The sequence below is a fragment of the Brienomyrus brachyistius genome, chromosome 8, assembly GCF_023856365.1.
Source record: "Brienomyrus brachyistius isolate T26 chromosome 8, BBRACH_0.4, whole genome shotgun sequence".
NCBI classification, from domain to species: domain Eukaryota; kingdom Metazoa; phylum Chordata; class Actinopteri; order Osteoglossiformes; family Mormyridae; genus Brienomyrus; species Brienomyrus brachyistius.
In genome coordinates, this window is record NC_064540.1 from 16,881,285 (window position 1) to 16,900,083 (window position 18,799).

The 18,799-nt window shown below is 39.0% G+C and overlaps 1 protein-coding gene across 3 annotated transcripts in view; it reads left to right on the forward strand.

Moving 5' to 3' along the window:
- The first annotated feature begins 7,315 nt into the window (after positions 1 to 7,315).
- Positions 7,316 to 18,799, forward strand: part of pik3cd (phosphatidylinositol-4,5-bisphosphate 3-kinase, catalytic subunit delta) — a 31,744-nt gene continuing 20,260 nt past the window's right edge. The window contains exons 1-6 of one of the 3 annotated variants that reach the window (XM_049023308.1): positions 7,316 to 7,554; positions 7,774 to 7,820; positions 13,532 to 13,700; positions 17,619 to 17,847; positions 17,928 to 18,151; positions 18,294 to 18,473. In XM_049023308.1, the coding sequence (XP_048879265.1) occupies positions 13,563 to 13,700; positions 17,619 to 17,847; positions 17,928 to 18,151; positions 18,294 to 18,473 (771 nt within the window). In that variant the 5' untranslated portion in view covers positions 7,316 to 7,554; positions 7,774 to 7,820; positions 13,532 to 13,562. Of the gene's footprint in view, positions 7,555 to 7,773; positions 7,821 to 11,325; positions 11,580 to 12,378; positions 12,410 to 13,531; positions 13,701 to 17,618; positions 17,848 to 17,927; positions 18,152 to 18,293; positions 18,474 to 18,799 lie in introns of those variants that run through there. The other 2 variants (XM_049023306.1, XM_049023309.1) reach the window with 2 other exon arrangements.

Genomic DNA, 18,799 nt, shown 5'->3' on the forward strand with positions numbered 1-18,799 from the left:
CATTTTCAAGTCCTGAGTTATCGGGAATACATCGTGATATCCGATACTACTAATAATGAATATTAAATATATATTAAATATACTAAAAATATATAATATATAGAATATGTCCTTTTCTATTACATATAATACTTGCTCAGAACACCACTTCGTCTGAGCATTAAGACCAATCTGATGGTGGTGACATAACCAGCATGGATTGGTCACGCTTTCATCCCTTCTAGTAAGCAGGGTCATGTCAACACAGGTACAGCTTGGGTATGGCTCAGATACTTTACAATGGAAAAATGCCAGTTCACGGTATGACTTGAGTACAGCTCGTTGCTTGGCGGCAGTGGAAAAGCACCATTAGAGTATCTGATCAACTGGGAAGGGAACAGCCCAGAGGAGAGAAGCTGGGTCCCAACTCCATTTTGTGCTCTTGCTCATGAGCAAGCAATAAACACGTAGCATCTTTTTCTCTACCGTTATTCTTGCACTGAATCTTACCCTGGGCATGATTAATGTCATTTAATGGAGAAAGAAAGAACCATCTTTGTCGTTGAATTTATTTTGAATGGCTTTTTTTTTCTCTAAGTGAAAGGAATGATTTAATTCTTTGTTCAGACTATCAAACGTTTCAGTCATCATCACTGCTGGAGGTTGTGTACCACTTTTAACAATTGTTTCACTTTTCATCGTCTGGATCAGCCGTGTTTATGAAACTACGAATCTGCGTGAAAATTCAGTTTCGAATTTCTCTGGTCTCAAGATACGCAAAATACACAAATCAGCAAATAAAATAGTAGCGTTGCTTGCACTAACAACCCATAGACATATGTGACCCATCACCACAAAATGAGTCTTAAGTCGCACTGGTAGAACTGCACCCATAAGACTCATTTTGTGGTGATGGGTCACATATATACATATAACAGACAACAAATACACTGTTCTGTCCTTATTGTCCCACGATTATACAAAACATTTAGGCAAATACCTTAGACAAATTTCATGGATTATCGCAATGATTCATAATCATTACACACTAGTTCCTGACTAGTTTGTGACAAAGTCCAACAGCTGGATATAACACACTACTCACTCTTTAGTCGCATCAAAGTTAAACAGATGCACATAAAAGACACAAAAACAATGTGTGCACACAAACATAATCATTAATGATGCAGTTCCATAAATTTAATGAATTATTTAGTACTGAATTTTGGTCATTGTGCCACACGGGAGATTCATGTGCTACAGGTATAATGTTTCTTGAGTTGTATTAACCCACAGCCTCAAGAGGACACCATTGCCATCCAAGAGATCTATTATGCATAACTACCAGAAGCAGTCATTTATTTGTGCATTCTTGCTTTTGGTTTTTGCACTTTTCTTCAGCCTATTGTAATAATTTGGTGAGAATAATGTACGATGCCACATTATATTCCGATTTTATAAGAGATAATTTACTCTTAAAACACACACACAGACACACACACTTTTGTATTCATATTTTTGTGGGGACTGTTCATTCATCTCTATGGGCAAAAAAAACTTAATCCCAAAAATGACAAACCTTAACCCCTACCCAGCCCTAACCTTAACCATAAGTAACCAACCAAAATACAAGACGTTTGGCACTTTTGCTTTCTTGATCGCATTCACAGATTTTTATAAAACTGAGGTTATCCAAATGGGGACCTGAAGAAGTGTCCCCAAAAGTAAGGAAGTTTCAGGTTTTTCCGCACCTTGGGGACATTTTGGTCCCCAAATGTGATCTATGCAAACCCACACACACACACACACACACACACACACACACACAGTGCCGGTTGGTGGATTGACGGGGCCCAGGCAGGATAGGCAATGAGGCCCCTAACCCTTACATCCTGTTTTCTCCTGCCCCCAGTGATCTCCTAAAAATCGCAACATGAACATCTATAGTGCCTGTGCACTTTTATTTTAAAAGTGTCAAAAGTGTTCATTCAATGCAACATGAAATATCAACAAATACAAAAATAAACAATAATTAACCACAATAAATAAAATAATCAAATACAGTTAGAAGAAAATAGGAAAATATGTATTAGGGTGTCACGCTCCAAATACAAAATGATACTTTTAACTGTAGCAGCAAATGCTTTCAACATTATAACAAACATTTTAATGTGCAGTATCAGTTCACACTGATTTAAAAAAAGAAAAATAAAATAATCATTGCACTCACCCATCATGAGAATTCTTAGACATTAACTCTGCTGGACTTCTTAGAATCAAAGTCATTGATTACATCAGAATATGATACTGTGTCACAAACCTCACGATTAACACTGGTGGTGCTTAGCTAGATGCTAGTGCTAGAATTATAATAATAATAAAGCCTTGAAACACACTTTCTTCTTTCTGCGCGAGATGCATAGTGTTTTGAAATCATGTAATGTATTTTAAATATTTTATTTTTGGACACGATGGGGTCATGGATCGATATTTCCACAATAATGACTGAAAGGCAGATGCATTCACGCTGAATAAAGAAGATGGGTGATGATCATCTAAATTTCTTTCAAGGATGTGCATGTTTACTCAAAGTGGGGATGCGATAATACAAACAAAATAAAATACACAGCCAATATATAGCTCTGGAAAAAATGAAGAGACCACAGCATATTTTTTGTTTCACTCATTTCTCATTTTATGGGCGTACGGTTGTTGTTTTTTTGCAAACTGCAGCCTACCTCTTCCCTGTTTCTCGTTAATGAAGGGCTTCTTCCTGGCTTTATGGAACTGCAGTCTTGCTTCTAGGAACCTGATATGAACTGTCCTAGCGGTGCACTTCACACCTGCACTTAATGTTTCCCATTCCTTCTGAAGGTCACATGATGTCATCCCACATTTCATGAGGCACTGCCAGATGAATTGACGGTCATCTCAGATGACGTAAAAGCTTTGCGTCTAAGCAACTTTTTGGTCATTTGATTGTCCAATAGGCTTTAAGCACACTTTGTCACGTAATCCAGTGAACTGGAGAACAAGACCGCCCTACAGTTCACATCCATTCGTGTACATACAATATGTTCGACAAACTGCCATGTAGTAAAAATTTAAGATCATGGGCAAATGTTTCTGAAATAAAATGATTTATTTCAGAAAATGAACTGGATCCTGAACCAGTGGGATAAGAGCAATGTGATATGTGCTATCAGTAAGAGCCATTTAGCAGTATGTGTTAATCAGGGATGTGCTTTGGGAAAATTGCGTTACGAAACGTGCCATGGTGGAAAAGGTCGGGAAACACTGGCTTAGCTTGACAGGTATGTCCAACTGCCCCAAATCAGAATGCAATTAATGCATTTTCAATTTTGGAAATCAGGAAGATACTCATGTGTTTGTATGGTACATAAGTTGTACTATGCAAAGGTCCTGCCTCACTATGTATGAGTAAATTGAATTGTACAAAGATAGTTTGATTTAGTGAGCATTTTAGGTTATTCACAACTCTGTTGAAAGGTGTTATATAAAAATAAATTGAATTGAATTGGGGTTTTTGGAGGCTACCTAAGATCCAGACATTTCTTCTGCAGGCAATAATGTAAAATTAGTATGGTGCAAAACAAGAGATGGTAGAACATCTGCTGCCTTCCTTCCTTAAATAAGGGCCATAATTGACACCCATTTCTTCACAGATTGAATGACCTCCATAACTGATCTCCACACTGCTATTAATTGGAACACACCCCTTTCATTAAATGAGTCAATTACCCCCAATTACCAGCATGCATGTCATGTCTGTTAAGTCTGTTGTTTGGCCATTACTCTACTACACCTAATCATGAATTTGTTCCCATGTTGTATCATCATTTCTGCCAAAATCAGTACTTAAACACATTAGTAATGTTAGACTGCTATTATTTTGCACATAACTGTATGTGGTCTGCCTTGCTCACTTTCAATGATTTTTTCCCAGTGCAATATGTCTGAACTGCAAAGAGGTTTCTGAATCATTTGACCCTTTTGTGGATGTTGTTTTGGGACTCGTGGTAATTTGCACTAGGGAGGACACCGTAACGATACGTAAAGACATAAAGATCTTGTTTCCTTTTCTCTGTTGTGCATTTGGGTGTGTGAAATGCATGATACAAATAAAACATTATATTGTTATTCAGTATACTACAACTGGTCCTTGCAGAAATCAAATCTGATTTCGTTTTCCTTACAGAACATCAGCAAAACATTTAAGCAGTCTGTTAACCCTGAGTGACAATTTAATCTCAAAAGAAGTACAAAAGAATTTCTGAACACATAGTATGCAATCAAGATGTCATTCCACTAAACCTGGACATTATATAAAAAAATCATTATTTTTCTGTAAATACAGAGATATATGAAAAATTCCACACAAATTGTACCATAATTTAGATTAAAAAGAAAATATGAATAACATAAACGTATTAGGGAAAGTGGTCAATTTATTATTTTTTTAAAAGTCAGATTTTCTTTGCTGATTTTTTTTTTTAATTGATGCAAAAGCTGTCATATGAATGAGTACTCATGTCACAGTCATGCCATTGTGCTGCATGTTCCATCTAACACAACATAGTTAGGAGACAAATACATAAATGGTTTTCAGGAAAACATGTCCAGTACAGAGTGTAGAAAGGGAACTCTCAAATAATGGGCAGGGATAATGTAAAGTGCTTTCAGACAATGTAATGGTGTGAAAATGAGCTATAGAAATAAAATTGAATTCAACTGAAAAAGCAGAGCAGTAAGGCTCCCTGTACTGCTTATATTTGCTTAAAAGTAATGGAGGGACATGTTCTATCAGTAAGTTAAGTTCTTCAGAGTCATTCTTCATACACTTACATATAATTCAAAGTGACTTCAGTGCATTGAGCAGAGTCTGATAAATATTTAATAATTCTTATCGGTGTGGAAAAAATGGTGCAATGATTGAAGAGATTCATCATTTAACACACTTCCAACATGACAACCATTTTCCTATGTTATGGTGGGGCGTGGGGGCGGCATGGTGCTGCAGTGATTAGCAATGTCGCCTCACACCTCTGGGACCCAGGTTCGAGTCTCTGCCTGCGTTACATGTGTGTGGAGTTTGCATGTTCTCCCCATGTCGTCGTGGGGTTTCCTCCGGGTACTCCGGTTTCCCCCCACAGTCCAAAAACATGCTGAGGCTAATTGGAGTTGCTAAATTGCCCATAGGTGTGCCTGTGTGAGTGAATGGTGTGTGAGTGTGCCCTGCGATGGGCTGGCCCCCCATCCTGGGTCGTTCCCTGCCTCGTGCCCATTACTTCCGGTCCCCTATGACCCAGTAAGATAAGTGGTTTGGAAAATGGATGGATGGATGGTGGGGTGTGAGGGGTAAATTATTTTCACACACCACAGAGTCTTGGCCTTAACCTCATTGAAAGTCTTTGGGATTTGCTGAAAAAGACTTTACAGAGTGGTTCAGCTCCCAATGTCGGTACAACATCTTGGTGAGAAAGGAATGGAAATCTGGATGAAAATAAATGTGGCGATATCAATAAGCTCGTGGAAAGAAGAACAAAACAAATGTGTGCCGTAATCTAAGTTAAAGGAAGTCCATCAAAATATTAAAGTGCGACTTATTTTTTGGCCGGGCAGTGTAGATAATAAATAAAACCTGGGGTTTCATTTAACAAAGTGTGCACAGAGTAATTCCTAAATGGGTGTGTGTGAATAAGAAGTGTGCCCAAGCAAATTGGCAAATCGTGCGTAAGCGAAGATCCGTCCGAAGTGAATGTTGATAAATCTTACGCGTTCTAAACGTTACTGCGCTTGCATGACATGACCAATAAAGAACCATCATCAATGAACCATGTATGGGCATATAACTTCCGCATAATACATGTCAAACCACATGCTAAGAGAAGGTATTGCAGAAATGCAAACCGTGAGAGACATATATCCTTATTCCTGTTTGTAATATATTTTGCATTGCACATTTCTATTGTTATTTTGCTATTAAGAAATAAAGTTTAACAAAAACTGTGCAGAGGGGGGAAAAAAACAGAACTTCACCGAGAATGAGGTGGAAGTTTTGCTGGACACAATAGGAAATAAAAGAAATAGGTATTGTTTGGTAACTTTACCAGTGGCCGGTCACCTATTATAAGAATGGCAGCGAAGGTAACCACCACAAAAAGCATTACAGCCCACAGATACCAAATCTGCGCCGCAGGGAGTGAAGCAGAGCCCACGTCAGTGTCACTGCACACAGCTGCCATCATAGGCAAAACATCGGTAATAGGACATTCAAGATGGTGAGACTGATAGTGCCGCTCTCTCACACATGGACCGGCGCAGAGTCAGTTCCGAATGGGTCGCTTGGCCAGTCAGAAACAAAATAATTCTAGAGGTTTGAAATTGAGCCAGTTGGAAACAAAGCAATCTTACGTTTAAAATTCTGCAATGTTTTAGAATGTTAACCAACAAGTTTTCTCACACACACAATAGATCATGATTGTTCTGCATAGAAAAACATGCAAATAAGCGACATGTGCATCTGTCTGATCGCTTGAGCGCAGTGCGTGGTTACAGAGGTGTTGTTGTTAAAATGCAAATCTATCAGGATAATAAGACTTGAACTGTGGCATCATTTATCAAAGTTCCCCCGGAAGGAAGACAAAATTGGTTGAAATTGGGCAGAAAACTTCCGGGCCGGGCATTGAACTGGCTGCACTGCAGTAGACCAACAAGTGGAAGCTGCTAAAAATGAATAGTGCCAGACATGTCAGTTGTCTTTTAAAGCATATGTGTAGAGACATGATGTATTATTTCTTTGTGCATGGACCTTATATGACTTGATTCTTGTCTTTAGCCTGCACATACTTTGTGGAAAATAACTAGATCTTCTCGTCCATTAAGGGTGATAATTAAGTGTGAGTCTGAGCGTATCCTACTGTATGAGCGGATCAGTTTGCTTCAGTTACACTTCTCTACCATTGAGCATTTCTGCGTATGCATGGCTGGGAGTATTCATAAGTATTCTCACATTTCTATGCATAGGAAGAAATTGATAAATGACCATTCTGCACATAAAAATATGCATACTCCTGTCTCCTGTCTGTGCATCATAACCAGGCATGTAGTCATGTTGCAAAATTACAAATCTAACCCTCCCACCCCGACTAAGCCGCTGGTGGTCCACTGCCACAGACACTTTTTTTGGTTTCAATTTGAGATAAATTGCCTCAAAATTGAAGCAGCAGTGCTGGGTGATAGTAAAGGAAGGAAAGGGAGGTCGCAGAAGACACTTGATCTTGTAAAGAGAGTAACTCTAATAGTATTTGACGGATCTTTTTCAAACGTCCCAGGAACATTGTAGTGATGATGATCTGGGCTCTGTTTCACTTTCAGACAAATCGCAATAAAGTAGGAGTGTCACGCAGTGGTGGCACAGAAAAGGACAGTCTCACACACACAGACCTGGCGAATCTGATCACATCAAGAAAAGTCACTGACAAGTTGGTCTTTTACTGAAGACTTTTTGGAGAGTCGGGAAGAGTGTGTAGAGTAGGCTTGGGTGCTATTGAGGTAATATTTTTGGTATACTGTACCATGATGATATACCCTGGTATACGGGGATGACATTGGTGTTGTTCCGACAACATCTAGCTTAAAATTAAAATGAGTTTTAATTGTTTGTGCAAGTACAGGTATTTATACAGTACATTAGATATTTTACAAGTGATTTCCATTGGTTACATTCTATCATTCTGTTATTGTCATTATTGTAATACTACGTGTTTGCAGACTGCTTCTGCTGACTCTGGAATCCCCCTGCAGGCCACAAATATGAGGTGAGGTGAATTGGTGTGTGTGTGTGTGTGTGTGTGTGCGCGCGCCTCGTGACAGAATTAGAAACTCAGCTGAAGTATGTCCTGTGTCTGGTTGTTGTCTCCTGAATCATAAAATGTCTCCTTACTATATGAACAAGGATGGAAGTTTAATATGTTTCTAAAAAATGCATTTCAGATTGTGTAACAGTTATGTGAAATTAATGTCTTTGGGTGTAAATAGGTGCTGATAATAAAATTGGTCAAGCAGCTCTTTACGCCACTGAACTAGCAAATATTTGGAAATATTTGGAAGCAAATATTTTTACTTATATACAGCAAGTGTCCTAGTTGTGAATTTAGTTAGTTTGTTAGACTTTTCTGGCTGGATTTGCAGATGCAGTAAAGACAGTGCTATAGTTTCCCCACTGGGGCTGTTTGTTTCGAAACTTATTACGGTAACTGTCAATGGCTTTTCTAGTGTGCTACAGGCTGCTCTGTGGTAACTGGGGGCTGAGGTGGGGGAGGGTGACATTCTGCAGTTCTATAGGGCTGAGTTTCAGTTCTATATACTGACTTCCTGTTTTCTTTTTCATCCGAAGCTAGCTGTTGCTGTTTTACACTTGCTGCACTTCACACATGACCACAGACTTCAGGGCTATTTAGGACTTGAGAAGCATACATGTTTTATTTTCAGTAGTTAGTACGGCACGTTTGTAACTCTTCACAATTACAATCCGAACATTTCTGAAGAACTTGCTTTTCGGCTATCATTTGCCTTTGTTTATTCCACCTTACAGAAGTTGTCTAACGTTGTCAGCCCATCTGTTTATCATTTTATATATTTGTGAAACAGAGTTTTAATTTTGAATATAAATGTCTTTCTCTTGTCTTTGCAAAAGGATCAGTCATGACTGGCCAGAACAATTTCTTAGCAGTTATACCAACCACCACTTATCTTTTGCATGTGTGTGTGTGTGTGTGTGTGTGTGTGTGTGTAGAGCAGTGCACTGCACATAGCTGCAGGTTGTCATTTGCCTTCCATGTGAAAACTACCTGTTTTTCTTATTTTCCTCATTTAAAGCATAAAAACTCTCCCACGCAGAGCAGTTAATATAGTTTCTCTTCCACGACATTGCTTTGTTTCCTCTTTTCTGTAAAAGTGGATGAGAATTTTTATTCTGAAACTAGCGTACCGACCCCTGTCGCATATGGTCAAAGGGCCCAGCTGCTCTTGGCCACGATTCTCGGTTGCCTCAGCATGGATGGAATCCTTGAACATGGTGCATTCACACTCAGTGTCCCCTGCCTCACCAGCAACGTGAAAGGCGTTATGAAGAAGGTATCACTTGAACTCATTTCACAAGGCAACACCAGCTAAACATTCCCAGCAATCCCAGTAAGCTTGTCTGGGTCTTCCCAACTACTGTTGCTGCACCAAATCCTTCATGTCACTGAGGAATGATCTGTCCTTGTCTCCACTACAGTGGAAGCATTTTCCTCACTCCTACTTGTTCATTTTTAATAGTAGTTAATTTAATTAAAGAACATATTTTGTTAATTGACCTTCTGAGATATCAATCATCTAAACAAGATGTACTTGTTGGTGAGTTTTATGTATAAAATGCACACACACACCAGGCCAGTGGTGGTAATAATAGTTGTCAACCAGCGGGGAAGGTGGCAACGGATGCCAGTGGTAAAGCTCACTGAAAATTCAGTGTTGCAGTGGTTAGCACCTCTGGGAGCAGTGTTTGAGCCTCTGCCAAGGCTCCATGTGTATGGAATTTGCATGTTCTCGCCATGTCGTCGTGGGGTTTCCTCGGGGTACTCCAGTTTCCTCCCACAGTCCAAAAACATGCTGAGGCTCATTGGAGTTGCCAAATTGCCCATCGGTGCACATTGCGAGTGAGTGGTGTGTGAGTGTGCCCTGTGATGGGTTGGCGCCCCATCCTGGGTTGTTCCTTGCCTTGTGCCCTGTGATGGGTTGGCGCCCCATCCTGGGTTATTCCCTGCCTTGTGCCCTGCCACGGGTTGGTGCCCATCCTGGGTTATCCCCTGCCTTGTACCCTGTGACGGGTTGGTTCCCCATCCTGGGTTGTTCCCTGCCTTGTACCTTGTGATGGGTTGGCGCCCCATCCTGGGTTATTCCCTGCCTTGTGCCCTGCCACGGGTTGGTGCCCATCCTGGGTTATTCCCTGCCTTGTACCCTGTGACGGTTTGGTTCCCCATCATGGGTTGTTCCCTGCCTTGTACCCAGTGAGGGGTTGGTTCCCCATCCTGGGTTATTCCCTGCCTTGTACCCTGTGACGGGTTGGTTCCCCATCCTGGGTTGTTCCCTGCCTTGTGCCCTGTGACGGGTTGGTGCCCATCCTGGGTTGTTCCCTGCCTGGTGCCCTGTGATGGGTTGGTCACCCCATCCTGGGTTGTTCCCTGCCTGGTGCCCTGTGATGGGTTAGTCACCCCATCCTGGGTTGTTCCCTGCCTGGTGCCCTGTGATGGGTTGGTTACCCCATACTGGGTTGTTCCCTGCTGTGCGTCTCCAGGATTGGCTACAGAGTTACTCCCAATAAAGCAATATGGAATTTATAATATTGGCTGGTTGGTGCTGCTTTTGAACATGAAAGCTCCGCATTAATATATAAGCAATGGATGTAAAAATATTATCTAGATATTATTCAGAATGACTTTCACAACCATCATAGAACGATAATAAAGACAGTAATAATACTTATGTTTAGTACTTCACAACATGGTTTCCAAGTAACATGCATTATGTTGGTCTGTACACAAAGAGTGCACTTTTCTTTTCATGGCAGAACAGAGATTATGTTAGAGTAAAGAATGTGCCTTATAATAAAGTTATTTTATTATGCTAGAATTTCTATGAGTTGATTTATGACAAGATATTTAATTTGAAATTTCAAATCTATCTGCGCGTGCACATTCTCTGTGGGTGTCAGTAAGGAACTGTCTGTCATGTGCTTATTAGCTGAAAAATTAAGATTTTCCTCCTGCCTTTTTTAGAGCTACGTTAAAAGCACATTTTATTTTTAATATGTTGCAGTAGTTGATCGCTTTGCACCATGATTCTGTATGTGTGGCTATGGAAAGTGCAGTAGGTCTACACCGTTACTGCACATTTAAAAATATCATATCCACTTTCATTCTAAAATGGAAGTATTCAGTTAATGCGAAAGATCCATTCAACGGAATTATTAATTGAAAGTGACACACAGACGGAAACGATTATTCAGTTTATTTTAACTGTCCGAACTGGAAATGGAGATAAATTGAATGAATATATCAATACAGGTATCATTACTCTGAACCTATTGCAATTGATTAAACATCTATTGACTATACTGGGCTTAACAATTTGTACAAAAATACTGGATCAGAAGGACAGTCAGCCGGTACTACAACTTGAATCACACCTTAGGCACAAACCATGTCATCGGGGTTTCTTTGCCTCTTATCGGGCACGACTTACACCTTTTATCTACGCACAAACTTTTGAGACGCTCCCAGTGGATTCGTGTTTATTGGTTATTTCCGAATACGCCTCTGAGGACGGCGCTTACCGAGAAGTAGCGCGCTGTCTGAGTAGGTTACTTACGTGTCAGATACAGTACTACAGAAGTTAAAGCGAATTAATTCTGCATTTTCAACGGGGATATTTTGCACTAACCACGTGGATCCACTATACTGATTGACACAAATAAGTAGCTACTGAAAAACTATCACATTGCAATGGATTAATCGTGAAGGAACTCAATGCAAGTGAGTAAAATATTTATATGAGAATAAAAAAGAATAGAAAAAATGTAACATATTTTTTATTCACAGCGTATGAAAATGCCGAGAAACAGTTTTGCGTTTTTTAAATATATGTCTGTTTTTGAAATATGTACTCATTGCCGCAATAAAAAAACAATACATGACATTCGACCTGATGGAAAAAGATATGAAAAAATGTTCTATAACTTTATGCATATTTTAAATGTATGAATATATTTTCTTATCCTTATTTTACCTTGCATTTAACTCCAAAGAGCTATATAATACTTCAATTTATAGATATCATAAACGATTAGTACGTTATTCAATTTAACAAAACTTAATTAGTTCTAGAGAACAGTTTTTGTACCAAGTTTCCTGTTTACTGTGAGTATCTGTGTTAGTTGAAATGAAATATGTCACCGTTATATGTAACCTATTTTCATATCTAAATGACCAGAGGTAAGGATGAAATTAGGCATGTTGGTGACTTCGTTACTTAAGCCAGCATAATTTAATTGTTTGCCTCTCAGTCAACCCAGTGCAAGACCGACTTTAAGTGTAAAATGCATCAACAATCTAAACTGGTATTTACTCCCTGTTTTAAATAGTGTTTTAATATTTTATAGTAGAGTTTTAATTTATAGCACTCGAAAATAAAAATGTGATGTTATCCAAAAATGCGATACAGAAACAAAAGTAAAACGACTTTTCTAGTAGGCTTACATTTGAGGAAGTGTTGCTTCCTACGTTCTTTTTAAACCAGAAACGTAAGAACTTCGTTTTAATAATTCACTCACTGTCTGGGGGGTGGTCATCGCCTTTGCCTAAAGGTGAGACATAGACGGTCTGGTAAATTTGTATAATTTTAAATATATGCGTATAAGATATAGTATGAAATAGCTTTAAAAGATTAACTTAAGAATTAAACTTTTCGGTAACGCTTTACATTAAGTGCACCTTCATAATGCATTCATAATGCATTCATAAAACATTCATATGCAGCATACAAGTATACCATAACATCCTAACATCCCTTAACAGCTTTAATGTACATTAATAACAAGCATTACATGGTTATACACTTATAATGTTTGTTATTAATGTATATTACAGCTGTTAACTGATGTTAGGATGTTATGGTATACTTACATGATGTTTATGAATGTTTTATGAATACTTAATAAATACATTATGAAGGCGCATTGAACGTTTTAAGAATGCAATAGAAAAGCATTATGAAGGTGCAGTTAATGTAAAGCGTTACCAACTTTTCATATAATTCACAGGGTCTCCTTTATCAACTTTTTAAAACTAATTAATTAATAAGAGAAACTTTTAATAAAATTTGTCCAAAGTATACGTAATTCTTTTTTACAATATCTCAGAGGTTTGATGAAGGGTTGATTTTACCGGAAGATTCTAATGAAATGACTGACTGCCAAGTTTAATTCCTTCTAAAAGTGACAAAGCATGACAAAGCTTATTTGACTACTAACCAAAGCAATGCCTGATGTGGACCCTACCAAAACACGAATGTGTAGTAATACGTAACAATATCTAACGTATCAGTTGATAAATTTCATTTAAAGTAAGCAAAGCTGTCAAACGTGGCTTGCCTGTCATTCCTGCAACAAATGAGATTTTGTAATAGCAAACTGTGGTTGTGCCCGGAATACGGAACATATTTCTTCCACGGGATGAGGTTTTACGATGATTTCAGGGTGATGAGCAGTGGCTGTGTTTGAGTTCTTGCTGTGCCCAGTCAAAAGGCTGGCATTCTTAATGCAACTTTTCTCTGATCCTTCGGGGACAGATCCATAATATATATTGTGGAACGAATTTTTTTTTGCAACATTGAACATTTTTGCAACATTCAACATTTTTGCAACCTTCAACAAGATTCATGTAGCATTTTATTAATCTGCCTGTTTTTCTATGTCTTGTGCATCCAGCTAACTGGGCTGTAAATGAGTGGCCACCAAAATGCCCCCTGGGGTTTACGGTTTGCAAGGCATTTGGGAGGATGGAGGCCAGCAAGTGGACATGGATTTCCTGCTGCCAACAGGGATCTACCTGAACTTTGCTGTATCGCGCAGTGACACCATCCGGACCATCAAGAAGGTATCATTTTGGCTACTGTTCTGACAAATTGTACAGAAAGTATGTTGAATATCAGACCCTAAAAGTGCAATTTCACTGTTATTTGAAAGAAATTAAAAAAGAATTTTAGTTTTATGTGAACGTTGTATATTTTGCATAAATAAATAATAATATCAAAATTATTAAATAGCCTCTGTACCCTGACAATGTTGGAAAGATATTCCCTCAGTCATCATCTGCTTTCAAACTAATCAACATAGATCATTGTTTTAATATTATTTAATTTGTTTTGCAATAAGAAAAATAATTATTTTGGAATGTGGAACATTGTGTTATTAGTTTCCTGGACTGAAATCCCTTTGCAGGAATGGCTGAACGGATAAATCAGCTATTAGCTCTTAAATCACTTTAAAGACATAGCTTAGTAATCAGAACATGTTTTCCTCTTTATATTGTTTTGTTGATTGTATTAATGTCCAAATACTGGAAACAATGGAAAAATAATTAATATTCAATTGCAATGTTATATATAATAAAGGAGAAAAAATGGCATATTTTTTAGGTTTATTGAATGTAGAGATATTTAGTTGAAAGTCATCATGAAAAAAAGCTTAACTCTTTTAAGATCTAGCATTTTGGAAGAATTAGATGATATAGTATTGGTAACCTGTATACCGCCATATTCAGACGGTGTATTAACAGGGTCTGAGGCACTGGGCTATTGAAGTTATTGGCAGCTAAAGAGGGGAGGGTGGTGGTGGAGTCCCTGATTATAAAATGTGGCAAAAAGGTGAGCTGGGGTAGTTTCTGATGTTAAGAATGAAAAAAAATGTTAGGGGGGATTGCTCACATGATCTGGATTATAATTTCAGGGGGGAACGCTCACACGGTCTGGATTATGATTTCAGTGGGGAACGCTCACATGGTCTGGATTATGATTTCAGGGGGGATCACTCACATGGTCTGGATTATAATTTCAGGAGGGATCGCTCACAAACTATAGATTATAATTTCAGTGGTGATCACTCACACAGTCTGGATTTTAATTTCAGGGGGAATCACTCACAAGGTCTGGATTATAATTTCAGGGGGGATCACTCATGCGGTATAGGTTATAATTTCAGGGAGGATCGCTCACACGGTCTGGATTATGATTTCAGGGGGGATCACTCACATGGTCTGGATTATAAATTCAGGGGGGATCGCTCACTAACTATATATTATAATTTCCGGGGGGGATCACTCACACAGTCTGGATTATAATTTCAGGGGGGATCGCGCACACTATCTGGATTATAATTTCAGGGGGGATCACTCACGCGGTATAGGTTATAATTTCAGGGGGGATCACTCAAACGGTCTGGATTATGATTTCAGGGGGGATCACTCACATGGTGTGGATTATAATTTCAAGGGAGATTGCTCACACGGTCTGGATTATAATTTCAGGGGGAATCACTCACATGGTCTGGATTATAATTTCAGGGGGGATCGCTTACACGGTCTGGAGTATAATTTCAGGGGGATCACTCACATGTCATGGATTAAATTGAATTTTGGACCGAACAAGTGAAAAGGAGCACAGTATTTTATTTTTTTAAAGCAAACAATCCCATAATACTCAGGGTGGGGAGCAATTCTAGGTTTAAACCTTATTAAACAAAGTTAGTTGAGGTCCATTTTAGTGGAGGCCATTGCATTAAAACTCTCCTGTTTATAATGTATGTTAGTTATTTTGTTTAAATTTGTCATTTAGTGATGACTCTTTGTTGAACAAATAAGCAGCTTTAGGAATGGGGACAATAAGATAAGTATAAGAGGAGAGTAACAAGCGGGGGATTATAAACAGGTTAAGAAAAGGTGAGAGAGAGAGAGAGAGAGAGAGAGAGAGAGAGAGAGTGAGAGAGAGAGTGAAGGTATAAACTCAAAGCTGTCAGTTAGATGATTAACAAAATTCCTAAAGATTGAACTGGGTAGCTGCTAGTATTAGAGGGACCATATTGCATGGATAATGCAGCATGGTAACTGTATACATTAACTGTATTTTACTGGGGCAAATATTATATATAATACATTTGCGTTATATGTATTTGCTATGGGGCTGAACCTCAAGTGGATGTTGCAGCAAGCAAATGAGCCCCAATATACATTAATATCTAGGGTGCATTTCTTGAGTAATGATCTAGAAATATTAGACATTAATTTGAATATCATCTAGGAACCATCTGGAAATATTCTATATGGAAAATCATTTAAATAGCACTTTGGTGGAGACACAAATAGCTGAATGTGACATTTGGTGTAGAATCAGGTTCAACAGTTTCAGTTTGCAGCCATCTATATTCTCCAAGGGTGTAGATTTGTGTATGGACAGTAAGGAGATGTCCCTACCAATACTAGGGGAGTACCATGTGCGTTTAGGGGGGTGTGGGGTTTGGGGCTGAATTGGTCCCAACCAATGTTGAGACCAAACCGACACCTTTGATCTTCCACATGGTTACATTCACCTCAATATGACCCTATTGCAGGGTTCCCCCATTTTGGTCCTCAAGGAGGGCTGGGCTACACCACAGTTTGTAGACTTTCCTGCTCAAACACACCTACTAAACCTGGCAATTAGCTGGTGAGCTGAACTAGGTGTGTTTGAGCAAGGAATTCTGCAAACTGTGGTACAGACTGGCCCTGCGGGACCGGAATTGGGGAACCCCTAGGGCTGATGTAATATCAGTGCAGTGCAATGAAACACACCTGAAATCAGTGTAATTAAGTCCCTTCTGGTCAGTGTGTCTCCTTGTTCAGGGGGCTGAGCTGTTTTTATACTCTGAAGGTTCTCTGGTTCTTTTAATTGGGTCTGGTTGTTCTTTGGTCATTCTTTGTGCCTTGGTTTCCACTAAGGGTATATCTGAAATTAGCGAGAGGGCACTATACTATATTTTACAACTGTACAATTGTCTCATGTTCAAAGGAATAGAATCCAATTTTAGAGCAGCAGGTATTTCTTTTAACGCCAGAAGTAAAATGAAAGAGAAACACTACAGATGGTGTAAAGAGAAAGAATACCATGCAAAAGACATTAACGTAAAACATTAATGACTCACATTAAACCGACAACTGGAAGGGTGCATACAAAAGGTAATTACAGTATAGCGTGCTGTGCACTTCATGGCTTGGTGGGCTGTGCTGATGCCTAAAGCCACCAGGGTTGAGGGATTGAATATTGCTTCTGTTATGTGTTTTAGAACTTTACATTTTCTCCCAAAGGCACAGTTGGGCTAACTGATATATCTAAATAGCTGGTAGTGTGTGCATGTGTGTCTTCTTTGATCCGGACCTGGTTGTACCCTGTTTTGTCTGAGGCCCCAGTTCCCACCTGCTAACCCTATCCAGGATAAGTATGGATATAGTTCAGCTACACACAAGAAAACCATAACATTCAAATATGGTAAATAGAGCAACAGTGCCGTCCTTCCTGTACCCACTTATCTCGGGGGTCTGGTGCCTATCCTGGAAGCCACAGGGTCAATGACAGGGGGAGAACATGCAAATTCCACACACACAGAGCCAGGACAGAGACTCAAACCCTAGTCCCGGGGGTGTAAGACAGTACTAACCAATGCGCCACCCCACTGCAAGAATGCAATCTGTAGTAATACAATATGCACATACAGAATGAAAAGAAGTAACACTGAGAGACTATGAGATAGTGGCTATCTGTATGTCACCTGCTTGTTATGAACTGATTTCATATTTTCTGACATGTTGTCACTATTATGAAACAACTCAATTTCCATTCAATTAGCATTAAGTCTCAGTGTAATAACATTTTTGCCGTATATTTTTTCATAGAGAATCTGAAATGAGTAGAATGGTGAGTAGAATGTAAATGCTGAAAAACCCCTTTCTCCTTCTGATTCATGTTACATGATTTGCATTATACAGATTGTATGGAAGAATGCAAAGAAGGAGCCCCTCTTCTTTGCCCTGAGCGACCCAGATGCATACGTGTTCACCTGCATCAATCATACGGCAGAGCAGGAGGAGCTGGAAGATGAACAGAGGCGCCTTTGTGATGTCCAGCCCTTAATGCCCATCCTACGACTTGTGGCTCGAGAGGGTGACCGAGTAGAAAAGCTCATAACGTCTCAGATAAGCCTACTGATTGGCAAAGGTTCGCTTATCAGTTCTGCAAATACGGTAGAATTACAGCTTTATGGTTTTGTCGCAAATCATAGTGATTGTGCTCCTCAGGACTCCACGAGTTTGACTCCCTAAAAAACCAAGAAGTTCATGAGTTTCGGACAAAGATGAGGGCATTCTGTGAGGAACGGGCACTGGATCGCCAGAGGTTGCCTTGGCAACAATGGATGGAGTACAGTTTTCCATGTGAACTTGAGCCTTGTCCCTTGAGTGGAACCCTGAAGACCCAAGGGACCAAAAAAATCATTGTTAACGTAAAATTTGAAGCCAGTGATGTAAGTTCCTAAATGTACAGTACAGGCTGGCAACAATCAATACATCGTGTGACTTAGATCTTTTAAGTAATGAGTTACATGATAAATGTAATTCTGAAATAATATAATTTAATGTTTAGTCGTTTTTAACTTCTCTCTTCAGGAAAGCTTCATGCTACAAGTGGAACCTCAAGAAGTACCACTGACCCTAATACGGAACGCACTAAAGAAGAAGGCCACCGTCTTTCGGCCAATGAAGCAAGAGAAACCAGAGGATTACACCTTGCAGGTTAATGGCAGATGGGATTATATTTACGGGAATTACCCACTCTGCCAATTTAAAGTGAGTGAAGCCCATACAAAAGCAATCCAATCATTCATTATACAATTACACTACCCTCATAAAGGCTTTATGAATGGTTTATTAATTAATCTGGTTATTAATTACATTGTAACACCTTAGAAATCATTAATCAACAATCATAAACAAGTTTATTTTTTTATCTTTGAGTTTATACCTTCAGTTTTTTTTTATTTATAAGTGGCAAAAGGGAGCCGTGTTGTAAAGTGGTGCCTGGATTTTGTTTAACCAGAAGTTGTTGAAGAAGTTTAGGGGATTAATATTAGGAAGATGAGTTGGACTGATACCTGTATGTCTGGAGATTGAAT